At 41.2% G+C, this 26,856-nt stretch overlaps 1 protein-coding gene across 6 annotated transcripts in view; it reads left to right on the top strand.

The window, feature by feature from the left end:
* CELF2 (CUGBP Elav-like family member 2) overlaps positions 1-26,856 on the top strand; it is a 206,060-nt gene that overhangs the window by 157,259 nt on the left and 21,945 nt on the right. For all 6 annotated transcript variants that reach the window (XM_062580586.1, XM_062580593.1, XM_062580617.1 and 3 more), the window contains exons 6-9: positions 123-202; positions 4,481-4,639; positions 6,096-6,159; positions 15,823-15,957. In XM_062580586.1, the coding sequence (XP_062436570.1) occupies positions 123-202; positions 4,481-4,639; positions 6,096-6,159; positions 15,823-15,957 (438 nt within the window). The remainder of the gene's footprint in view (positions 1-122; positions 203-4,480; positions 4,640-6,095; positions 6,160-15,822; positions 15,958-26,856) is intronic.

A 26,856-nucleotide genomic window follows, 5' to 3' on the forward strand; every position in this document is an offset into this window, starting at 1 on the left:
TACTACTGAGAACAGTGTCGTCTTGTGGCCGTTCTCGTAGACTGTGTTGGTTTAACAAGCGTCCAACCCTTTTGTCTTGTTGTTTTTTGTCTTTCCTGCTCCCTGTCCCCTTGTTCCCACAGGCTGTGCGTTTGTCACATTTTCTACAAGGGCAATGGCACAGAATGCAATCAAAGCCATGCACCAGTCTCAGACCATGGAGGTACAGTACTGTATCATTTGCCCTTTCTTTGTTTTCTTTGTGCAAATGATTGCGAATGGTAAAGCCATGCTCTCCTGGACCTGATCAGACGCATGACAATCACAGATTTAACCTTTTTATATATATATATGTGTGTGTGTATATATATATATATATATATAATTATTATTATTATTAATTATTATTCCCTGTTTCTTTTTTCTCCTTTTTACCCCCACCCGGCCAGCCCGCTCGGCCTCCCGCGGGGAGACACGGTTTTCTCGAGCGACCCGCGGGCGAACGCAGCCCTGCCGTGGCGGACGGGAACGCGGCGCCTCCCGCTCCCCAGCCGCGCGGGAGAGAAAATCACCTTTTCTCTTAACCACCGTCACCACCACCCCCTCCCCACCCCCACAAAAAAAAAGAAAAAAAGACACCCTTTAGTTTTCTTTTCAAGAGAGGTTTTTAAGCGTCCTGGGCTGCGCCGCGCTGGGAGGACGCTCCGAAGAGCTCGGCCGCCGTGGGCCGCGCGGGCCGAACGCCCCGGCGGCCTCCGAGCTTTTTTCAGTCTGTGATTTTTGTCATGGTCTTTCCGAATTTTGCTCCCCACCCTCCCCCCCCCAAAAAAAAAAACAAAAAAAAAGAACCAAAAAAATATTAATTAATTTAATAAATAAATAACACCCCCCGCACCAGTATGAAGCCTTTACTTTACGCTGGCTCTTCTAGCTTATCACTGGAGAGTGCATGTTATACTGTATTATGTATACTGTATCTTCGTGTAGTGATGATTTCTCTCAGAGGTGGCATTGATGTTATGTGCACTTGTTTCTCTTTATTTTATTTTATTTATTTTTTTTACGCCAGGACCTTTCGATTTCCTTTTTTTCTTTTTCCCTCCCCCTCCCTCAGTAACTTTATTTTTCACTCTGTATATTTATTTTCTCCTCCTCCGCAATGCCCTAGTCTCCCAAAGCATGGTGGGCGCCAAGCAATCATTATTGCGTCATGTCGTTGAGCCGCTGCGTGTCCCGGGCGGCGGGAGGGCGGAGAGAGGAGAAGGAGGAGAGAAACACCCCCTTCCCCCCCCCAAAAAAAAAAACAACAAAAAAAATCCACAAAAGTTTAAAAAAAATTACCAAAGAGAGTGCATGAAAACGCCCCGACTGTCTCCTGTGCGTTTCCGACGAGTGACGGGATCGGCGTTGCCAAGCCGCTGTCTTTCCGAGCACCAGCGTCCGCATTTGGTTGAGCTTGATTTTTATAATCGATGTGTTTGCTTTTCAGTGCAATGCATTTTTTAGAGCCCGAGTGTACAGTGGTGGAGGAGAGTCCTCCAAAGAGAGGAGGATGGTTGGAGGTTGTCTGTGCTAGCAAGCTGATGTTACGCAGTACGTGCAGCCTCGACCGTATATGTTGAAAGAAAAAGCTGCCTCTCTGAGGCTCTGAACTAGTATATCCGTCTGCCACACGCTGCTTAATTCAGATCTATATATTTTTCTGAGGTTCGATTCCAAGTAAAAGCAAAATGTTCGTTGGTAATAGTGTTGCACCTCTATTTTTCCACGTGTTTTAATGTATTTTTCTGCCTAGCAAACAGAATTTCACACAGCTGCACCTCAGAAGAGCTTAAAATTAAAGAGAGAAGCTCAGTCCCTGTCTTATGCAGTACTCCTGTTGAATTCAGCCCTGTAGCGTAGTTACCCTTGGAGCAAAGCACTTCTCAACATCTTTAAAGTCACCATCGAGGGGACCCCCAAATCGGCAAGGCGGTCACGAATATTTTGCGCTTTGGGCATCTTTGTGCCAGTAAAGCTCAGGCTGAGCGCCCCTTCTTTGAGGGAAGCAGTGCACCTTCTCCCGCTCCAAAAATGGCCCTGAACGGGATGGACACACCAAGCCATTGAGATGCTCCTTGCTGATGTGCTGGGAGGTTCCTCTTGAGAGAGAGGATAGGAGAGATTAAGACAGAAATCCTTCTTTAGGCAAACATTTTTTGCAGGCTCTGCTAGTGAAAAGTTAATTTGGGTTAACTAGTGTTAAATCTGGGCAGTCAGCCTGAAACAGTGGTCCCGGAACAATTTGTTTCATGTTTAATGCACAAAAAAAAAAAAAAAAAAAAAAAAAAAAGAGGGAAGAATATGCATTATGCAGTCGAATTTCAGCTCAATTGCTGAAGAGACTTTTTTTTCTGATCTCAGTGTTTTCAGTTCTTTGGCCAAGACGCATTTTCAAAGCGGGCCAAGGAGGCAAAACAGTGGGGCTGTTAGTGTTCAGGTGAACACGTGTCTCCGAGAATTAAATCCGCTGATCCAGTGATTAAATCCACCGATTTTAAAAACATAATTGCCGCTCTGAGTTTTTACTCTTTTAACTCATTTCGGTGGGATTTTTTTTGTTGTTTGTTTAAGGCATTCAAATGCAGCACCAGTAGAAGATGCTTATTTGTTATCATGGAGTAAAATTGATGCAACAATAACAACCCTTTTCTCATACAGAGCCACTTGCTACATATAACTTGAGTCTTCAGAATGTTTGCTCTCTTGAAAATGATGAAGAGATGAAATACAGAGCAGACAGTGAAAAAATGAATTATAGATTCATAAATTGCAGAGATACTGTTTTTATACAATTCACTGACATTTAAGCATTCATAAATATGATGTCAGCTGTAGTGTTGAGTACTGAGCTGCTGAACTGAGAACCGAAATACCTATATAGTATTTCTTCCTTTGAAATTCACTTCTATTTCTTTTGTTATCAACTCGATTCTCACATTTCTGCAGGTAGCGAGCAGGAAGTTCTGATTGCCCTTAGCTCAGTGCTACCAAAGCTTATATTTAATAGAATACAAACTTGGGTTTTTTTATTAGCTAAACGAGAAAAATCTCTCTCACAGCCTCCACCCTGACTCCCTCTTCTTTTTTCCCCCCTTTTTCTTTTAAAAAAGAGTCTTGTGTTTAGTATTAGTATAAAAATCACTGGAGAGAGGCAATTGTGTAGCAAGCCGACTCCTTCATAGTCTTTATTTGATTGCTGAAGTTATGTATCTCCCTGCTTCCTCCCTGAAACATTTTTAGAATGAGAAGTACAAGAGAAGAATTGGAGGTGGAATACTAAATCACAAGTGATGATTTTCTAAGATAATGCAGAAGGAACACTATTGATGGGAGATCTTCATACAAGAGACATTATTATTGTTATAGGGGTTTACTTCATCCTTTCCTCTGTTGATGGTGCACGTTCTTATCATTTGTCCCGGCATGAGGTTCTGCAGAGAGGTGCACAGCTGCTCTTTGTAGACGGTAGAGGACAGGAATTTTCTGAAGATGCTCACAGTGCTGTGAGAGCAGCCACAGAGAGAATCAGGCTAAGCATAAATCCCCTCCCCATCCCACACTGCACGTTCTGGCTGAAATTCAGCTGTGTTTTGGGGATCTGAGTCATCTTTTGTTCCTGCCGTTGTTGTCAGATTGAAGTTAGACAAGAAATTAGTATAACAAAGCTTGTTGGGGTGGGGAAAGTTATTCACTGCATCCTATGAAGTTGGAAAGCCGTATGAAATACTGAAATGGATTGACAACTTCTATGACTCATGAGATGCTTGCATTAATTTGCAGAACTGGATCATTATGGTATCTACTTTGCTCCCTGATTTAAGAAAAATGAAGACTTGAAAGGTTAACATATAAAAACATTTGCTAGCAAAAAGAAAAAAAAAAAGCAGAGTGAGAACAACAGAGACGTCTTTCACATTCTTGTGTCTCCTTCTCTCTCTGTGACTTTGCCCCCCAGCCTGAAGTCCAAGGCCAGTATCCAGTTGATCTCCACAGGCCACATGGTCCCTGGCCTGCTGCCGCTTTCCGGAGGCCTCTCAGGCAGGGTTGAGGAGGAGACTGCAGAGCAGACTGCTAGTTCTTACTTACAGCCTCCTTATTTCCCAAGGTGTCTTGCAGCCCCCCCATATCATGTAACGAGAGGCTTATAGAAGAATTGCTGGGAAAGGTGGCAGTAGGGAATGGGGGGCCACCACCAGAGCTAGCACCTTGGGTCACGTCTCCAGGACGCGAAGTGTGCCTGGGAGCGGACCACAGGTGGGTGAACTGTCTGAGCAGCAGTGCTCTTTCTGGAGAGTCGATAATTCCTCCATGGCCTCTTCTCCCTAAGAAGCTGAAAAATCTCCATCCTTGCAGCCCACCATAAAAACTGACCGCTGAGGGAGGGTGAGCGGCCCTCCGGGAGCCCGGGGGTGAGTGCATGTGGTGTAACGCCTCCGTTTCCCCGTCTGTCCTACCACAGGGCTGCTCTTCGCCGATCGTGGTGAAGTTTGCCGATACCCAGAAGGACAAGGAGCAGCGGCGCTTGCAGCAGCAGTTGGCGCAGCAGATGCAGCAGCTCAATACTGCCACATGGGGAAACCTCACAGGTCTGGGAGGACTCACACCACAATATCTAGCTGTAAGTTCCTTCCAAAGGTGGTGGCACACGATTCTGTATTTATTTTAGAAACTGTGGTAAAGCGGTAGTGAACAGCCTGCAATATAACACTTCATTCTCCAGGACATATAGCATGTCTTCTAAATAAAATGATCAGTACATTCGTAGCATGATCTAAAAATAAATACAAGGGAATAGAAGTTAAATAAATTTTTCAAGATGTGTCAGTGCAGCCCAAGGCACACATTTAAATCTTAGTCATGCTGAAAAATAAAGTTTGATCCCATTGATTTTATTGTTGTTTTGAACATTACATTGCAGTTTTTATAGCTGGCATAAAATTTTAAGTTCTTCCTTGAAAAGAACCAACAAACGGAGGACAGATGGGTAGCTGAACACTGTACATGTCTTTGTGATACAGGCTCTAAACTGGGGACGGTGGTGTGACTTAGTCCTCTAATTTTATACAGTTTGATTGGAAATACTCATTTATAATTTTTCTAAAATGCTGTACAGCTTTCATATTAAAACACGATGCTATCAGTGCTAAATATGCCTAGTTGGTACTACCTTTCAGGGACTGTGAAGAGGGCAGAGGAAAGTAATGTCATGCATTTAAAATTATATATTCTTTGGCCCTTTTATAACACGAAACACAAGTGCTAGCTCCTGCCCCCAGTGGAGGAATCTGAAAGACCCAGCTGAGAGTCGCAGGTCCTGGATTGCAGAGAATCCCCTGCAGCCCCCCTGCAAGGGAGGTCCTGCCGTTGGTGACCGTGGAATGAGGTGGTCCATTTTAGCAGCTTTTTGATCATTTGGGGGACTAGCTGAAGGTTCTGAGATAGACAAATAGCTGTGTCCGTAAATGCAGTGTGCATGCACAAATACATCATCGGTATGCACGCAGTGCATCGGTGTAGTTATCTAATATGATAAACCTTAATTTACCTAGCAATTAAAAATATATATTGATATTGAGGTAAGCTAATTAATACTGAGGTAGGCTAAATTATAATATACTAGTAGCAGTCTAATGTGTATCTATGTGCTTGATTCACAAAGATAAGAAAGAAAAACCTGAATTCGGGGGGGTAGGAGAGAATGGACTGTGATTGACAGAGATGAGTTATGGTAACTACTAGACTACAGAGGGTTGTAATTAGTCACGCTATGTTGGTTTAAATAGATTTAACACCTGGTTGTTAAAAAGAATAAATTGATTAATTGTTTTAAAGCAGCAATGTTATTGAGTTTCCCTTGTGTCTCTGTGTTTCTTAATAGAGATTAGACATTAATATGGATTTACAGCACTGACTCTAGGGATGTTCATTCCAACAATAGACAGAAGCAAGAGACTATATAAATGTAAAGGAAAGCATAAAGGCTGCAAATGTAAAATGATAGCTCATTTTAGTTTTATCTTCATTTGTTATCTTAACAGCACATAGATTGCTGTGTTATTGTTGTTAATTTGCAGCTTCTGCAGCAAGCAACTTCCTCCAGTAACTTGGGTGCCTTCAGCGGCATTCAGCAAATGGCTGGTAAGTTAAAAACCATTTCGTTTTGCTCCAGCTACGTTTTATATTCTTCTGCTGTTGAATTCTGTACCTCTAATAATCACACGGTCGGGGGGTGGGGGGAGCCGTGCGTTAAACGCGGCAGATCTATTGGCAGGGGACAGCGCGCAGTTCAGCGTCGGTAGAAACACTTTCTCCCCGCCTTCAGAAACTGAAATTAAACCCGGTGCTCCCAGGTTGCACAAACAGTTTGTCTTGCATTAGTCACCTGCCATTTGTCCAAAGTACTCAGCCGCAAAGTGCAGGGGAGCTCTTAGTCCCCACAGCTGTATGCTGGTCTCTGAAAAGTGTCAGGAAAGCACCAGCCAGATTACACTCTGATTTCCAGGGAGACTTCAGGGTCCCGAAAAAATCAAATTAACAGCAGCCCTCAAACATTTTAATAATAGGTGATAAGTAAAAATGTTCTGACCTTTTTAATGAAACCCAAGATTATAGGCCTACCTTTGGTATGAGTTTCCAAGCTGCTTTTATAATCACAGAAAATTAACTGGGTGCCTTTTTGACTTCAGAGCCCTAGCTGACAAAATTACACAACAGAGGCTTTTATGTAAAAGTATAAGCTTTAGTCTGGGAGAAAAAAAAGAAAGAAAGAAAGAAAGAAAGAACGGGGGAGAAAAAAATCAAAGTGCAAGCGTATTTGAAAGCCAGCTAGTTGGAAGGTTTCTTAGTAATGAGCTGTGTGCCAGTAGTAACTGATGTGTAGTGATTAGCAAAAGGTCGCTCCCACTGTGTGACCTACCATGCTGATACCCTAACTTAACATGATGCTAGAGAAGGCAGCATGTGCAGTAAATCAGAGCGCAGATGCACATTATGCCTGCCGCGAGAAACTGTTAAAAAGCCTTTTTTCTTTTTTACAGGAAAGCGGGGGGGGGGGGGGAGAAAAAAGAAAAGGGGACGCATAAAGCCCCCAAATTGCTACGTTAGTTTATTTTAATCATGAACCCACTGCATCAATGAATTACAGCATTGTGCTTGCTTCATCATCGCAAAACAAGGGCTAAAATATTCAGAAGTCTGTGTGAACAGCATTTTCACCCGCTTTTAATCCTAGCCTTTTGCTTCTTTCTGGCTCGGCTTTGAATGAATCTTGCAATATTTTAACAAGGGTAGCTATACCCCACAGTATAGCTATACCCCACAGGTATTCTTTGCTCAGTTGTTATATTATGCCATTATTGCAGTGACATCAGAGACTAATGTGAACCTGCTGTCTGACAATATAAATTGGCCTACAGATGACAATATCTCTGAATTATTCGCTCTTCCTGAGACCTGCTGGCAGCGCTTGCTGGTTCTATTATGTTACACTTGCAATCTAGCATTTTTTTCATCAAAAAAAGTGTATCTTAATATGATAAACAGAACAGAGCTGTTCAGTAACAGTTTTACGCTCAGCAGTCCTGGAAATGGCTCTGAGCTCAAAGATTGTGTTTAATGTTTTCATATTTGGTTAGGGCTACAAAATGAAAGAATTGAGACACTAAGAAAAAAATAATGTGGTCTCCCTTGCGTTACTTGCGCATTAGAAGTTTTCTGTTGCTCAGTTCTCACTGTTGGTGTAGGTTCAGCTTTGAAATGAAGGGTTTTCATCAAGTAATTTTAGGATGGGCTCTCAAGCCGCTATGTGATTTATCCTCTGAAAATCATATGGTCTTGAGACCAGAAGAAAATCATCTTAAGAAATCATAATGGCATGTCATTTTTACTTGAAGGATGTACCTTTTAACTAAAAATTAGATTGTTAATGTGGTCGTGTATTGGATAATATAATGACTGTGTTTGTCTCCTGGAACATACATTTTTTTATTTTATGTTCATATTATCAGAAGTGCTTCTTTCTTTCCCCAAAACATGTAACCCTTCAACCTTGATGTCCAAGGTCAAATTAGTGATATTAAACTTCTCTCTAAGCTACAGCCCTACATGAAGGTGCAAAAGACTAAGCGCTATTTCTTCATTAAGACAGAGAGTTCATGTCCTTGCCTCAGAAATCATAAATTATCCCAGACTTCTCTCTGCAGTGCTATGTTATGCTGTGCACCTAGTAATGAAGATTCATACGTTAAGTTTATGAAGGGAACAGAAAATACTCATATGTCTGCAGCAAGTTGTTGCATTACCCGCTGAAAGCATCCTTGAATGTTTGTCTTCACAGTCCTGAAGGTAGCATAAAAGCCCTAATTTTTTTAACTTAAGCTGTATACATTCATTTTATAAAAATTAGTTTAACACACAGTTCCATATTATGGAAGGATTACATATCAATACAATATCTCAGAATGAGGAATAAACTCTAGACACAATTAAGCAAGATGCCGTATAAGCTCCATCCGTGAAGCCTGCAGCTTCTTTGTGCTAAAAAATTGTTTGCCGCCAGATATTTGTACCTCTTTTAGTGCTGAATTTAACAGGGAGGGCTGGGCATTCTTCTATATACGCGGTAGCAGAATTGGCATGCTTGGGTAGCTCCACATTTAAGAACTTATTCAAACATGTGCAGTGTGTTGAGGGTTCAAACTTGGATCTTTGAAGTCTTCTGTGCCAGGCCTCTAATCCTACAAAGCTCCTGGGTACCTGGTCCCACTCAAGTCATGGTTGCTAAACCGGTGTTGGTAATGTCACCACCTCCTTGGCCAAAATCAGGGGCCTTCACATCTTTAAGTGTTTATTTCTCAAGAACTCCCTAAGGTACTGACCTTGAACCTGCAGAACGTCAGCTCCAGAAGGAAGCGCTGCCCTTCCCGTAGGAGCCCACTGGCCCTACTAGATGTCTGGTATCACTTTTGCCTGGTGTTCCTAAATGTGTGTAAAGTCCAAGTGTGTGGGAAAACCAGCTTGACTAAAATTTGTGAGATATTCAAATCTGAGAGACCAAAAGTAGTAGTTTGCTGTTTAGGTTTCCAAGCCTTAAGGTTCTGCCCTCCATTGACCAGTTTTCTCATTTTTATTGAAAAGTGTGATTTTCATGAAATCACTCTTATTTCAGGAACCAAGCTGAAGAAAACAGTGTAATATGTCAAGAGCAGTAATAAAGTTGGGAGAGTTGGCAATGTTGTCTTTGCTAGTGTAATAATCCTGCGGTGCTGGTTACCGGAGCTAACCCTGTCCTTGCCAAACTCTGCCTTACTGAGCTTTGTAAATCACACAAACACATCTAGCACATATTTTATAGGGAATACTTCCTCGCTCTTCCTTCCCCTCCGCAGATATCTCCTCATGCTAATTTAAAAGCAGTGTTCTCTCTTGAACGCCTCTCAAGCCTCCGCATCTGGCCTGTGCTGTGTCTTTGGGGAAGGCTAATAACGTGGGTGAATTGCATTATGTGATTTGATTGTCTTATTTAAAAAGACGATACAAGCCACATTATAAGCGCTAGCAACCTTTCAAGCCAAAAGCATTCCTCCTTTGCGTATATACAAAATGCATGGAAGGCTTAGTTCAGGGGTGATTAATGTCACTGAGTGTTTCTATTGAATTTGGCTGGCACTGAATCCGCGCCTAAACGCTGCAGTGATTTAGGCCAACCTGCCTGTTTAAGAAGAACCTGGAAAGTGCTGTACAGGCAGGATAAACAGAGAGGGTTTGTATTGCATTGGGCTGCTGTAGAAAGTTGCAGTGCCCCAGAATATCTTATCTGTGAAGGTTTTCTCTTGTCCATCGAAGTAGTTTTAAATGTTTTGGCAGGAATAAGTGTTAGGGCATGCACGTGACCGCTTGCTACGTGCGTGACTGTTCAGTACCAACAACAGGCACAAAGGGCTCTATTAAAGTCAGTGAACAAGGAGTACACTTTGCTCTCTGAACTCACGCAAGAGGAGTATGCATGCTTTTGGCTTTTCTTGCTGTAGATTTCAGCTCCATAAACCCTGTACAGCTGGATCTTTTTATATTTCTTCCAGAGTGTGTTTTATTCCAGTCCTTTCCAAGCTCCCTTGCAGATTGGTTGCATGTCGGGTTGGTCTTCTGGCCTGTTCTGACTCCTGTTCAATCCACTTCACCCCTCTTCTATTACCCAAGCCAGATTTCCTCCTGCTGCAGAGTCTGTAGGAGCAGATGGGTGAGAGAAACTCCACAAGGTTCTGCTTTCTGAATATTTCTCTCTAATTGTGAGATTGGCTCAGTGGATCTGGAGGGACCAGTTGGAAGCCAGGACCATCTGCAGAAAAGCTCTGCATTTCTGCATTGGCCCAAGGATCCTTTGCATCCTTAGACTCTTAGGTGGCTTCGTTCCAGTGGAGCCATGAGCCATGCTGAAAGAAGTTTTCTCCTGCTATGACCTCTTAAAGGATATCGTATTAAAAGTAAAGGTCACTGAGAAACTGTTTCCAGCTCAAGGGAGATAACTGTTTCTTAAAGATAACTACCAGTTTTGAAAATGTTGACCTCAGGGACTGAAGCATTGAGCTTTCATAGCACTAATTCCATTGAAAGTCCTATTTAATTTAACCCGTACAATTAGCATTGTTTTAGATAATAAATTAAAAAGCTGCATTTAGCGTTTGTAGAGGCAGAGTGTGAAAGAAGTGAGTCCGTTCTCAGGCCTGCTACCAGGAGCAGGAGAGGCACCTGGAGAGGGAGTTCAGCGCTCGGTGGTTCACAACACATGCTTATTGGAATGGTGAAAGTGCTTGAGGTGGAGCTGGGCCGGCTCCAGGCACGAGCTCCGTAGCTCTGGCTGGGCTTTCTGCAAACAGCAAAAGGGGCGAGAGAGACTTTTTATTCCATCGGTGGAATTCATCTCAGTGACGTTTGCAATTAGGAAATTAAGCATCCAGTCTCCCCGTAATGTCCGTGAAGAGGGAGTTATTTCCAGGCTGCAATTCGTGGGGTTAATCTGCCTATTTTAGGATTGGCTAAGTCATCCACTCTGTCTCCTTTGACTATAGTGAGAGCCTGAGTGAGTAACTTTTAGCTGGATAAAGTTAGATCAGATGAATCTCTCCTGCTAGGACTGGGAATATTTCGATTGAGAAAAGCACATCCCTTGCCAGGAACATGTTAGGAGCATGTATGACTCAAAAATGTGCTGAAACCAGTAGCTAAAACTTGCAGTTGGACTTAAGCACGTACTTTTAAATAATGTGATCAACAGAGCAGAATCAAGTGGGGACTTGCAGTTTAAAATTGTTTTAATAGCTTTGCTAAATCAGACACTAGGTGGTCAGGATATTTTAAAAGCACTGTGCAAATAAGCAGGTTTTCTACGCCTGGGTGAAGAGTGTGTGTGGTTTGGTGGAGGTACTGCTCATCGTCCGTTGGGATACTTAGGATTTTGCTGGCCGCAATGTCACATTCTTGCAAACACCGTCCGCGAGGACTTTATGCACTTTTTTTTAACATAAGCCTCCTGATTGTCCAATATCAATGTTAATAAATGGTTGCTTTTTGGCCCAGAGATGAAAAATTTTACCTTAAGCCACAATTTTTCTTGCCACAGGCAGGGTTTAAATCAGAAGGATAAATCCTAATAGCTGAGAAGGATAAAATTTTCTGAAGAAAAGGTAGGTGACTATAGAGGACAAGTTGCTGGAAACTGCTTAGGATCTATGCAACATTTGGCTCTGATCATCACCACTGATTATGAAGTTCTTGGTGAATACAGAGTTACTAAAACGTATTCAATGCCTTCCTTTATTAGGAGTTTGTTGAGCATGGAAACACAAGTGAATCTCAACTATTTCCTAATACAATTTTATTGTAGTTTTGGAAACCCAAAATCTGACGAAGCCTAAGAAGTCTTTAGGAACCACTCACAATTCTGCTGCCTCCTCCACAAATGCCCAGTAATTCCAAATTTACAGTTATCACAGGAGAAAAGCTGCGGGCACTAAAACGCAGCAAATTGCTTTATTGTATGAAAGTTTGCTTCGGAGGCAGCACAAGAAGTTGTAAAATGGAAATCTCATGCTCTCAGATTTACCCGTGTTTTCACAGCACTGCATCTGTGACTGTGCAGCACTACAAAAATTTCCTGCGAATGTGCTAATAGGCCTTATGAGAATGTTCTATAACCATCCATCTGTCACTTTTTAACAGGCCTGATTGGCAAGCACTTGTAACAACTGACATCTGTTCTTGCTTATTGATATGTAGATTTATGGTAATTGCTGTGAACAATAAGACACAAAATTACCTAAGGTGAACATTAAATTAAATTTTCATGCCCCTACCCTTATAAATAATTTTTTTTATATCTTAAGTTTCAAGCAAGGCATACTGTGCATCTGTTTTGTACATAATTTAATTGTTTTTTTAATCTGCCAAATAACAAAATGAAAGTTGAATTTCCTTGCAATCTTGAATATTTGCCAAGCTGATAGCACATTGGTAAATACATGTTATTAAAAATGGAATCAAACTGTATTGTGATTCTATTTTTTTTTTAATCATTTCACTTTAATTCCCAACATCGTCTCCATCATGAAGATCAAGAGTTATTTCTTACCCAGAAGTTTTTTTCCCTACAGGGGGATTTTCATTTTTCATGTGCAGCTCTGCCTATGAGGCTGATCTTCAGTGTTAAGCAATTTGCATTTCTTCAGAGAGGTGCGTTTGCTGAGCGAGCAGCACTTTCAAATAAAAACGATCTCCTCATTTTCGGTCCAGTTCTGCTCCGGGATTTGGGACTGTTTTGAAAAAAGCTGTAGGATGTGAAATGTGTGAAGACAGAGTGTGAAAGAGGAGAAAACAAGAGAGCAGATTAGTCCCACAGAAGTACACCTTGGCTGAAGTTCAGTGGATCCAAAATCGCTATCTGGAAGCAAAGTACTTTCTGGGTCTGGGGCTCCAGCGCATTTTGCTTCCCTCCTCCAAGTGTGTCCTGGCAAGTGGGATTTTTGATGCGTTTGACAAGTTGGTGGGAAAAGACAAGAAAGAGGGAGCAGAGATGATAAAATGTGGAAAGTGAGATGGTGATGACAGGACTTATCTGTGACATGTTTCAGCAGACATTCTTTAGGATGCCCATTAAGTGATAAACCTCAGCTCCACGGCGTGCTGAGCCCGTGCCGGCAGCCGCACTCAGGTGCCCGGGTCGGTGGGGCTCCTCAGTATACTTCTCTTCTGCATGTTTGTCTACCAGAAGGAGCTTTCTTGTGAAGACGCCGTAGCTGACACCCCCTAACATCTGCAGAGCTGGTTGGTGGCCACTCTCTTTTAGTCACCTCTGCAGTAAAACATGCAGGGTGGGGAGAGGATGCTGCCACTGCAGAGCTTGCGTTTGTTGATAGTCCTTTAGTTTTGAAACTCTTCTTCAAGTTGATGGATTCGTCTTTTGCTTCCACGGAAAATGTCCTGGTATTAAAAAAAAAAGGGGGGGGGGGTTATGGGATGAGGCAATGCAGGTGTTTGTTTTGCATCCACGCAGGCGTGACAGCTGTTTTGTGTGCATGTTCAGAGCTGGCCAGATAAAATGCAGTAGGTAAAGCAGTAGTGAATTGCTTCAAAACCCGTTTGCTGAGCTCTGGAGAGAGGTCCTTGTGAGTTCCTGATGTGTGGGGGATTTCATGTAGGTGAAGCTGTTTTCCAGGACCATTCTCTGTGTTTTTGTTCACTGTTCTTTAAGCCTCCCCAGTGTGTGCCGTTTCCAAGTCAGGAATGGAAACCTCACCTCAGGAGAAATATGGGCTGATCATGACTGATCCTTCTGATCAGTGCTGACCAGGGGGTGACAGAAAGCACAGTGCTGTAGTGGCGAGCAAGCCCAGCGCTTTATCAAATCCCCCACTAATTGCATTGCAGAACAGCATGAAGTGTGACCTCAGTCAAGACCAGCAAGGTTTGCTGGACATTCTTTGCTGAATTACTCATACTTTTTAGGATGAAGGTAAAAGAAGGTTTCCTGAGGACCAAATGTCAATCCCACGGGAAACAGATCCCATAGCTCGTTTTGAGGACCACTCTGCTTTTTCACAAAGAGCAGGACCTCAGCTCAGTCTTCTCTGTCCCTAAAATTGTGTTTGAAGTATCTTTGGAGTCTTACCCTCGGAGTAAGAGGGGGTTCTTAATGGGGAAAAAAAAAAAGAAAAAAGCATTTTACACACCAGGCTCCATATCTAGTCAGAAAGTGAGCGAGTTGACTGAGTATTTAAAAAAAAATACAAAGTGATGCTTGCAAAAACATCCTCACTGAATCATCTTTATTGTAGGAGTTTGCAGCTCCTAGAAAATCTCTCTCCTTCATTTCATACAGTACTTAAAAGCTTTTCTCCAAGTTGCTAAGTTTCCCTGGTTTGAGAAGCAAAGTTTTCAGGGAGAGGTAATGTCTCTCAGGCAAACTAACATTCAGAAAAAAATTTACTGAGTCTAAGAGTAAGTTTTGGAAGCAACAATATTTTAATGAATCTGTTTCAGAGAAAGTTACCTGAAATCAGTGGTGAGGAGGAACTTCATAAGAGTTTTCAAATCCTATGCCTGGTTTAACTTGAAAACTTTTCAGTGAACAGGTACGATTCAGTGAGGATGTTTTCACAAGCATCACTGATTTTTTTTTTTTTTAATACTCAGCCAACTTACTCAAACTCTTCTATGGATATTCCCCAAAGCTCATGTAGTCTTTCTAGCTCTATCAATTGATCTTAAAAAGGTTTTACCCTTCCCACAAACTAGCATTTTGTATACACTTAGATTATTAGAGCTACAAAAACACTATGAAATTGTTTTGACATTTTACATTTCTTAAGCATCTAAGTGCATTTTAGTCTCTTACTGGAGCAGTCCTCCTTCGAGTAAGTGCCTAAGTAGTTTGCCTAGTCAAAGGACAAAAGTAGATACTTTTGAAGGCCTCCAAGAGGCAAACTCGTGCCTACCTGGTTTAAGTCAAATGAATGCCATTTGCTGTTGTTTAATCTTCTTTTTTCTGTTTCACATAAATTCTGTTTATTGTTTGCCCTCTTTTTTGATTGCCCTCTAAATTAAAACTTTTGCTTTTTAAACTAATGCATTTCTTGGAGGTCCCCTTTTGAAATGGAGTATACCTTCCCCATGTCTTCTAAAACAGCAGATGACTGAGTATAATAAATATCGTAATCCAGAGCTTTTGGCCTAAAAGCTCCCAGTCCAGTGACGACTGCTCAGTGATCAGTCTGATATTGATTTGATGCTCTTAGTTCATATGTGTTTTTAGAAGTGAACCATCAAAAGAGAAATCATTACAGTTATTGACTACTGTGCAACGTAGAATTAGCAGAGACATTCAGAGGAGACACGGGAAACAATTAATATTCATCCAAATTATACGACCCTATCTTGAATGTGTTTTAAATGTTAGTTATCTTCTTTACACCCCCTGTTGTGTCAGGAAATAGTATTGTGCCTGAGCTTCACGCAGAGTTTAAATGACTTTTAATTCTACAGTTCCCTTGTAGAAGAGGCAGAAACCAAATTTAATTTTCCTGAGCTGGAGGCCAGTGCCTTTCTCACATCCTCCCCCTTCCAAGGTGGAGAGGTGAGAGGTGCTACCTGGGGGCTGTAAGAGGTGGTACCCAGATTATAGAAGTCTTGAGAGTGAAAAGAAGGATTGAGTCTGTTGGCAAGGTACCTTCAAAGCTCTATGTCCATTGAAAATAGTTTGCTTTTTTGAAAATGGCATTTCTTAATTAACCCTGTTGCTTCTCCACACAGGCATGAACGCTTTACAATTACAGAATTTGGCAACTTTAGCAGCCGCAGCAGCCGCCGCCCAAACCTCAGCTACCACCACCAATGCAAATCCTCTCTCCACAACGACCGGTGCTCTGGGAGCCCTCACAAGTCCCGGTAAGAGCGCAGCGCTTTCTTTCAAAATACAGCAGCAAGAATAAAATGGGAGGAAGGTAGTCAAAACTGTGATTCCATGTTGTGCCTAAGCTCTGTGCTCATGTAAATTCTGGAGACCTTTCTAATAGCCAAATGCATTTTTTTTTGTTATTTTTAAGAAAACAACAGGCTATTTTTTCAAGTGGTCCAATATGGCACGTTCAGCTTTCCAGATTCATTTCAGCCTAACCAAACCATTTTGCAGAGTCCCACAAGAAAATCACACTTGGGCTAAATTTAGCTTTTCAGAGAGCAAATCCTTCTCATCCTCGAGAAAGATCAACTGAGTTATTTCTCTTTAATCCTTGAGATACTGATCGCTGATTCCCAGCGTTTCATGCATGAATTACCTTCACCCATCCTGAGTTTTTGTGCAATCCTCTTTTTTTTCCCTTCTCTTTTCCTTGCTGACACCTCAGTAGAGCTTTCTTCTGGGGACAACTAAGAATCAGTTTTGGAAGTGGTATCAAACACATGAGGAGAATGCAGGCAGATTCTGACTTCATTACCCTAAACTGAGGACACATTTTTGGGGGGAATGAGGACAGAACCTGTGATCCCTCCATTACTATAGTGGAGACTTTCAGCAGTGTGTGCCTCATGTCTGCAAAACCCTCGCCATTCAGACCAGGGCAAATCCAGAACACAATAATACTTCTTCATCTCCAGAATCAGTGGAGGGAGAAATTGAGAAATTCAGGGTCGTTATTCTGGATTTACAGTGATGTAGCTAAATCAAGAATCCGACCGCTTATCTTTAGATAAAGGCTGCAGGGTGTAATTATTTGCATCGTGAAGTGTGTTTATTGCTGTTCTAAAAAAACATTCGTATTATTTTAGACACCACTAAAGAACATTTGTGTTTAATCTTGTTTAAGTGTGTATTTATTCCCCATGAAAAAGTAATTCATGGCAGACGGTTTAAGCTCATCAGTAAGGAAAACAGTCTTCAGTGCACAATAGAACTGGGAACGAGTGTTAAAGCTGGCCAGCAGTTCCCATCGTATCAGGCTTTCATTGTGTGTTTGGGGAGGAGGTTAAACGGAAGGCAGCTTGGCTAAATATTAAGCTTGGGCAGCATTTTCCTGGTTTTGGTGTAGACCTCTTGTTGACCTCAGAATTATATTCAGTCTCAACAGCTCTGGGAAGCAGCTTGGGTGAAAATAATTTTGTTTTGCCCATTTTCTTTAAACTTGAGCTCTCGCTTCCATTAAAAGCCTGAGTAGCCTGTTCTCCCAAAGCATGCTCAGCATGCCTTGAGCTATGTGACAAGTCTTCTCAGGATGGATGGAGGTGGACTTACCCTATGACCTCTCTCCTGGAGCAAAAGAGCACCAGCACATTGAGCACAGCATGTTTTTGGTGTGCTTTTTGCCTCACCATGCTAGCCCACCCGTGGGATGCATACTTAAGGTCCTCTTTACCCTTTCTTTTCCTCCTCCACAATCTTCTTATCCAGTCTGGCTGGCTTGATGACTTTTAAGCCTCATGCTTGGGCAAATGCATGGTTTTAGTGGATGTCTGAGTTTGGAGAAGCACGTGCTTAGAGAGATGCTTTGATGGGGCTGGCAGACACTTCTCTGGGATAACAGCCTGCAGGTGCCCAGGATGGTACCTCAGAGCAGACATCAAGGTTTTTCCAAAGAGATTAATGATTTTGGCTGATGCGCTGAAGATGCATTATTTTCAAAAAATCCTAGACGTTTAGCATTTAAAATGGTGCATTCAGAAAGCCTATCGCTTTTGAAAGTCTTTACAGAGAGTTAGTAGCCAAGTGCAAACATTTTTAATGTTAATGAACTTGGTGTAGCAAAGAGAAAGCCTATATTTAATAGGTTCATTAACGTATTTGTGTTCCACAACCAACCTAAAATCAATCTGTGTTAAAATGTCCTTCATTTTAACCTTTGTTACCAGGTTCCACATTCTCCACCCTATTAAATATTTTTGTAAACCAGAATAATATCTTCAATGATTCTTCTCTGCTCTATGGAAAATGAATTTAGTTCGATAAAGCTTTTCATATTAGCTCAAAGTATTTCCATTAAGACTTGAAATGTGTTAGCAGAAAACATTTAAATCTGCCTTTCAACATGTGGATAGTTGGAGACCTTGAGGGTATTTTTTTGGTCTAGTTTTCTTTTAATAGAACACTTCAGTTTGTTGTGTTTCATAAGTGTAAATTATTTTGTCTGATTTCAAAGCCTGCACTAAGCCCAGGAAGAAATGTTTGTGTCTCTCCAGATAATGCATTAAATTAACATTTCTCAATTCAGAAAGCTGCCCAAATGTAGGAGAGTGCAAAGGTACCTGCTTAATTTTAATCACTTGCTTGACCCCATTGAAGCAAAAATACTGCACTGAACAGAGCTAAGCATAAACATGTGCTTCTAATATGCCTTAACTCATTGCAAGCAAATCAGATAATTCATTCCCATGTTTTTACCCATATATAACTATATCTCTCCTAAAGTTGGAGTCAGTCTTTGGCCAAGAGCTCTTGCATTGTCCTTTGTAGACGTGTGCTGTAAACACCCCAACTTGTGATTATTTCAGTTAAAATTCATCTTTTAGCTAAATTTTGCATAGCTGTGACCTAGTGACCCTGCATATATCAAATTATTTAAGCGGGGATGGTGCTCAGACCAACTTGGATGTATCAGCAGCACAGGAAAACAGGCCAAGCAGGGGAGAACGCCAAATTGGTAGCTGACATTTGAGGAGGTTTGGTCTCCAACCACAATATGTTCATAGGGACAAAGGATTTTCCACAGGTAATAGTCATTGTTGAACTTGTATGAAACTCCTTCAAGGTTCATACAGTGACTTATTTCCAAACAAATTTAACTCTAATGATCTTATTCTCATATATGCTGTATATTTACTAAATAGCTTTGACTGTGGGAAAGTCTAAGGACAGTCATTCTCCTCCATGTACTAAATACTTTCTCTTAAGCTTGAAACAGTATTCATTCAGAAAGAGCGGAGACAATGCAATCCCCCAAACTATTAATTTTTTTTGTAATTGTAAATTTATAATTTCAATTTTGCATACCCATGGAAGGCTCTCCCTACAGCATTGTTAGAAATGATTTGTTAAAAGCCTTTGCTTAAAAAACATGAAAGATTAAGCTTTCATTTTAGTAAAAATCCCCTCAGGCAATAAATAGGTTCTTTTGTCTCTTGGCCCTGGAAAAAAAAATTAAAATGGTTTAAATTGCCCATGGTTAAAGTAACTGTTTCTTGCAATTATCAGATGGTAGTGAATAAAAATGAAAATGAAATCATGAAAGAATACGAACCAGGTAAATGCATATTATGTCTTTCATGAGTTTCTCACGGGTCTTTTGAAGACTCATTTAATCATCTTTCTTGTCTTTTATTTTGATATGATAATTGTTTCCTTTATTTACTTTAATCACCTCTACTTAGTTAATTAATTCTTCAATTTCTTTTCGTTTCACTCACTCAGAATAAATACTTCTCTGTTTTAAAGGCATGCAACTGTAATACTTAATAACATAAGAATTTGTGCTAGGGGTAGATTTTACTTGACTACACGTGGCCGTTATCCAAGCTAGTTTGTCGAGGCTCCCTTTTGGCTGAGCCTTAGCGGTCTGTATTTCCCGTTAACTGAAGGGAATGTGGAGTGACCACCTCAGACGTAGAGCTCGACACCATAAATTTCTTAAGTAGCAAGACGTATCTCACCTGAGTGCTGGGGACTTTGCGCTCTCCTCCAGAGCATATCCTTGCCACGTCTCGTAAACGGATCGGTGAGGGAAGAGCCTGCCCAGAGCTGCCACTCCAGAACTGCAATGATTTACACTTAATTCAGAGGGTGGTGGTAAGCCCTGGAGGTGGATGCAGGGGAAGGATATATGAGCTCAGAGCATCCTTCTCTAATGCTGGATGCCTTTTAACTTGCCTCCATTGACCCACTACCCTAATTTTCCCCAGAGTAACAACAGTTACTCTGACTTGTGTGGGTGCTACAAGGTTGAACAGCACTGTGAAAATTTCCTGGTGGAATTGCTATCCAAGCTCCTAGTCTTTTTAGAAGCTGATATTAAACAAACATAATTTGTCCTCTAAATGGGAAAAATATGAAAGCTGGGGTTCAGATACCAACTTAATTTGTTGTCTTGCCCTTTTGCATCGCTGCACAAATTTAATTGCTTAATGCTGTAACATGAGAGTCACTGAGCCATGGAGGTGGGAGGGCACTTCCAGAGGGCTCCAGTCCAGCCTCCTCCTCAAAGCAGAACTAGTTAGAGCCTAAGTCACTGACGCCGTGTCCAGGCAAATTTTGAATATGGCCAAGGATGGAGATTCCTCTGCACCCCTGTTACAATTTATGTCTTAAAATTCATGCATTTGGTGAGTTTTCCATAGCCAGTTGGAAAGCTCTTCTATGTGCAAATCAAGAGACGAGACATGTAATTATACATCCAAATTTATCTGCATAAACATACTCAATAAAACTTTTTTTCTGAGCTGTGGAAGGATAGAATTGCTAAACCAAAAGCTAATACACTTTCAGACTTAGGAACCTTGATTTTTTTTTCCATGACATTTTCATGATTATTTGATTCTCTAAACTATTATTTATTCTCACAGCTAAGCTAGCTATTCATGCATTGGTAACAAAGCTTTTCAGGTTTATCTGCTGCGTAAACCTAAGCAGAAATCTTTCAGCAAAAAATACTGTCAGAGTAAAATGTAAGACTTTTTTCTTTAACAGCATCTTCAAACCGAGTCCAGGTTTTACCATATTATACCAGAACTTAACCATTTACTTATATGTTAAAAAAAAAAGAAAGTTCTCCTAAGCAAAATGTTTAAAAATATTCATTTCAGACAGATGCTGACTTTGAAGAACAACAACCCCAACGAAGAAAGTCTGTCGAGTTTACAGTAATCTGAAAAGGGGAGATTAGAAAGGAAGCATACTGATTACAGTCGCTGCTTGTCCTGTGAGAGCTAATTCTTTCTTTCCCCATGCTAGGAGCAGTGAAGGACAGTTAGCATCCGCGGTTCATTATTTTGTCTACCCACTAACACAGCATAAAGATTGTCTTTGTTATTTGAAGGCATTCATGTTGTGAACACAATTGTCAAAATGTTAGGTATTTTATAGAATATACAAGACATTTCAGCCAAGAAGCAGCAAAGAATGCTCAAATAATCATTCTTAGAAGATTTGCTTTTTGTTCAGTTCGGTACAATACGTTTTTCTCCAATCAGCAGTGCAAGTCTGCCACCGTGACATTTTGTTAGAGGCCAATACACCCACTGAGATATCTGTGATTTGCTTCCAGGATGATCCAAAAATAACCCTACCAGTAGGTGGATAGGAAGGTCTGACAGTTTGCTGAAGAATGAATTGCAGTGGATGTTTCATGTTGGAACAGATCAGTGGAAAATGCAGAATGTCACTCCGTACAGTACAAATGTCGCAGTACAGATTGATTATTTTTGTACCTTTTGTGTAGAATTAGCACAGGAAATTCCATTATTGTAAAATAAACTATTAAAAATAAACCTTATTAATTTTGCAGTATGATAGAATAGCAGTCTTCCCTAGTATAATACTCATTATTTTTAGGAGAAAAATCTATCTGATCAATATAAATCATATCTCAGATAGAGGGTTCGGGGGGTTTTTTCAGTGTATATGCAGTACATTTGCCTCAAGGGGAGGTGGATGTTTAAAAAGCTCAAGTGTATCATTCTCAATTTTCTACCTAAATTTAGTTTTATTATAAGAGCTGTTGTCGTACTTTGAGCACAGAGCAGTCCAAAGTCTTCACCTGAATCTTAGCACCAGTTTTCTTAAAAAGTAGCTGTTGATAAGGAAGCTCTGGGAGAAAAATACACTTTAGCATGCCCACCACCCAGTGCCTGCCAGAAGCAAGGCTATTTGCTTGCATAGCTCAAGGGGATTGCTGTATTTTACCCAAATGTCATGTTTCAACTGGGTGTATCCCAGTTTCTGACTCCTGGTTAGGCTCCGGAATAAGTGAATTGGTTTTCTCTGCTCTTCGTGCCTGGAGATTGTGCTGCTTCTTGGCGAGATTTGTTGGTGCTAAGCCCAACTGATAATTAGGCCACCCTGCAGTGGGCATCCAAACATGCGTTTGGGAGCCAAAACTAGAGACCTCTGCATGAATCTTTGACCTATGTTTAATATTTTTAATAATGCTTCAAAATGTCTTAAATGCAAAAAGATGAAAAAAAAGGATGAATTGAAGCTGAGAATCTCCCAGCACCTCAGGACCCACAACAAAAATAGAGGTATTGGGAGGTGAATTCCTCCTGGTGCCTTCCAAGAAAGGAGGAATCGTTACCTGGTCTCCTCCTTTGGAAAACCGTAAACTGAAGGATAGGGATGGAGCAGACCTCAGTTCTGCAATGACCTTTTTTTCAGATTTTTCCCTTAAAATGTAACAAGTCTTTGCCTGTTCTCCTAGCAAACGGATTTCTCTGAGCAGAGCTATATTAGTTCAGCCAGAAGGGTCTTGGGGAAGTTCGGTTACTAAAAGGCAGGTTTCAAACTGGGCAGAACCTGTCAGTGAAGTGTGAGACTGCTCGACCACTGCAGGAAGAGGCTTTTTGCAAAATCTGTTTCCCTCTTAGAATAAAAAATAACATTTTCTGAGGTTTGGGCACAGAAAAGATCTCTATCTGTTTCCTTAGAATTGCGTAAATACCAAAGTTGTGTGCTGAAGGACAGAAGCGCAAGCCTGTTTTCCAGGGAAGCATTGTGCTAGTTAATTCTTCGGGGTCTTTTTAGGAAACAATGTGCACTACTAAACCATGGATTAGAAGGATCTAATTCAACAGAAGACATGTTTGTTTTTTAAACATTAGTACATTATCATCTTCCTAAAGTATTAAATCCATTGCCTTAGCACATTTCAGGATTTACTTTGTTTGCGGTATACAAATAACCCTTTGTAATACATTATATTTTGAAAGTATCTCTGTACTCCGCTCTTAATCTGTGTTTCAGACCACTAGAAATTCAGATTTTTAAAAGACTATTCTTTTTCTTTCTGTCAGTACCTCTATTTCAAGCTCATTCAAGGCTGTTTTCTCCTAAAGAAACATGATACTCTCAGCTTGGCTGCACAGGTAGCTGTGTGAGTTTATATGCTATATTTCTTGCCAGAAGTCCAGACCAAGAGAATGTTGGATTTCTTAGTAGTCAGGAAATAATCTAAATCTTAGTAAAACTTCTGCGCTTGAAGGAGTTTTCAAATATTTAAATTTTACTACTGCCAGTGCTGCTCCATCGTTGCACTGAATTCTGTGTGTGTCCATGGATACTCACGATCTGTTTTCCTGAGGCAAGATAAACTGTGGAATATAATGGGAATTAATGTCTGTGAATGCCTTTAGCCTAATTGTTGCAGAATTGTCAGAAAAGATCTAGAGGATTCAGTGTGGGTCCACTGCTTTATTTTCTGGATTGGTCGAACAGAACTAGCTCCAGCAACCATGTGGGATTAAAAAAGAATAAAATAAACCCTTCTCTGCCTAATTAATGGCAGGACTGAGTTATTTTACATGAACCCAGACCATCTCTGAGGTCCGTTGCTTGCAGAGGTGGATGTCCACCCCTGTGGTGTGCTATTGCCGTGAGGCTGTCCTTGCACGTCCTGCTAAAAGCCCAGTTCTCCATGGAATTTATTTTCCATGCACGTTCTGGACTCCTGACTCCTTTGCCTAGGATTCTCAAATTTTGGGTGTATGGTTTACCTCCTTCCTATTGTAAGATACCATGGTTAGGACTCCTGGTTTTAGCCATCAAAAATTTAAGTATCTGACCTATAATAAGACCATTAGGTTCCTTCTATAATGGTGGAGGGACAAACATCTCCTAAGGACAGTTTACCTGATCTTAGGTGCAATAGAGAGCTGAAACTGGAGAAGAATCAGCCATCCTCTCCACTTTACTACAGTTTGAATTGCCATATACATATATGATTATCATTCTTGCAACCAAAACATTACTTACCTTAAACTCTAGGCCCACACTCTGCAGGCATTAACAGTTTTTTTTATCAAGAAATAGTGCTGCTTGTTGTTTATTGAAAATATGTCAAGGACGAGAGGCGATGCAAAAAACTTTTTCTCCAGGCAGGAGATCCTGGGCTCAAGTGGAGCTGTATTGATTCTCCATCACAAACTCTTTGGCAAGCGATTTAAAAGTGGTTGTATGCTGAAGCCTCTCCGTGTGGAGGTCATTGCCGCATCAGGGCATGAGCGCCCAAGCAATCGCTGAGCACAAATAGCATGAGATAGCGTTAATAAACATGAGGATAAACATAGTTCTTTGTAGGAACACTAACGCTCTGGTTTTGATGCAAGCTTACTGGCTCTTTAATGAACATAGGCCACTGTGCCTGACCTCACCGAGTAAAATAGAGTCATAGATGCCCAGTAAATGAAGTTTACCCCAGCCAGCCCTCCATGCCCTGTTATTCCCTCCCCCAGCTCTTTTTAATGTACTTCCCACCCAAACCCAAGAGGGATTTATCGCTGTTGTTTGTGAGGTATAATGTGTTGCAGATAAAGGGCAGAAGGAGAACATATGATTTGTAGTTTATTGTAGAGGTAGATGGTCTTTGCTGAGCAACGCTTTTCAAACAAAACAGAAGTAACGGTGGAATTGGCCCAAAATATTAACTGTTTATTTTTGTTCTCCTTCCATCACCATAATCTTGCAAGAAAACATGCCCTTAAAGACAATAGAACCACAAAGGTGTGCACAAGTCCAACAAACCCTTGTTCACTAAAATAATGGGATTCCATTAGATAAATGGGTTTGATGGAAACTTATGGAGCAGAAAAATAGAAGACTACAAAAATGGCCAACTGGTAGGTATTTCTGCCACATGCTCTGTTTTCTCCTCCATCTTTGTAGAGCTATGGAAGGTCTTTGGTGCAGACACTGTAATTTAAACACAATTGGGAACCCAAAGTTACACTGTAACATAAGTGACCTTGATTTTCAATTGCCCTGAGCTCACATAGCTTGCCTGGCTCCCAAAGACCCACGTGCTGCTGAGGAGTATGGATTTAGGAGTTGAAGTTCAGTCTCCAGTTCTTGAAAGCCTTGGCTCTGAACACCTGATTGCGCCTTCTGTCTTTGCAAATAAAGTGAATGAACTGTTCTACCTCCCCGTGCTTCTTTTCTCTTGTATAAGAGCATGGACTCACAGGACTTTGGGAAATACAAAGCAGGTTTCTGAAAGCCAGCTCAGCCCAAAAGATCATCATGGGAAAAGACTCTTCTCTTTCTGTCCATCCTTTTGGCCTGCTGTATCTCTCATTTGGACATGCACAGACACGGGGACGAGATCGGAGGTTGAGAAGCTGCCATCTTCCCTTCCTCGTTTCCCACTGGGTTGCCTGGCCTGGTGCTTCTCTTTCCCTGTTCCCTGAGAAGAGGTGGATAATCTTTCATAGAAATCATTCGTCTGTGAGTAATGAAGAAAGAGAGGGACACTGACTTATTTGGGAAAGGTTGTGGTATTAGGATATGTCTTTCTATATTGTCATTCTCGTTCCCCCCTGACTCTTTCTTGCTTTCTTGCTTTTCGGTTCTCTTTCCCTGGAGTGTGCCTGTCACTTTTATTTTATTCTATCTGAGCACAGGCAGATCACTTAAACTTGCTAAAATCTTCCTCTCTGACATGTCAGACAGCACTTCAGAGATACCAGTAAACGAATGATTTTTTCCTTCTCTCTCCAGGCCATTGGCAATACGCTTATTAGAGGAGCTAATGGAGAATTAACCTCCCCAGCCCATGAAAATCCACCTCTCTTTTGCCAAAAATTGCCCCAAGAACTTGTCTGCTGCAATGCTGTGCTATGGTAGTGGCTGTGGCACCACCAGTTTGAATAGGGGTGAATACCTGGATTGGCTGGAGATCAACATAAAGGGCAGAGAATTTAATGACAATCACACGCATTCGTTAGATTAGAATACTGATGAGCCCTTTTGAAAGGCCAGTCGCATCTTCTTTTGACAAAAATATTAAAATGCCCCCCTTTTTCCTACCTCCCCCCCGCAAGATTCTCCATGAGAATAAATTAAAACTTGGAGGTGTGGTTATTATCACAGAATAATTAGACCTCATGGGATTAGAGACACTCAACGTTCATTAATGCCCCTGGGTTGTGATTATCTAATAATGATGATGCCTCTGTCATCACTTAATTATTCTTCCCCTCTAAAATGTTCCTTACGCAGTCAGCACCCGGTGAGTGTGCTCATCTCAGCCAGAAATTCAACTGCAAATCCGTGAGAGCCGTGTCACATGGGTGGTGTGATTGACTTGCACACTTCTCCCCCACGCCCATGTTTATAATTTTTGTTTCATAAGCTCCATCATCATATATTTGAGTCGCTGCTCTTTTCCATCAGGGACATTTATCTCGTGTGTTAGGAATAAAGTTCTTGGCCTCCAACTCTTGAAAACAACAGTTGTTGTTAGGGCGATGTAGAGACAAGACTTTAATAGGTTGACCTTGAATATATAAGATCATATCTGGCCAAAATCCTGCGTAACACCATACCAGTGGTCCAGATTCCCGATTACTTAAGAAACTGCCTGCTCTTCAGTGCCATTTGTCTCTGATTAAGAAAGTACTGCGACCACAGTAGGATGTTGTAGATCTGAGCAAAGCTGGAAGCTTTGCACAGACCTTGTCCAACACATCTAGGCTCTGGCCAGGATCCTTAATCTTTCACTCAGGCTAGCAGACGTTCATCTTGTTTAGATACAGTTTGCAAGACATCATTGCAAACATCATTGGGTTTTGCAACTAAATATTAGAAGGGAAACA

Source organism: Rhea pennata, chromosome 1 (genome assembly GCF_028389875.1).
Source record: "Rhea pennata isolate bPtePen1 chromosome 1, bPtePen1.pri, whole genome shotgun sequence".
NCBI classification, from domain to species: domain Eukaryota; kingdom Metazoa; phylum Chordata; class Aves; order Rheiformes; family Rheidae; genus Rhea; species Rhea pennata.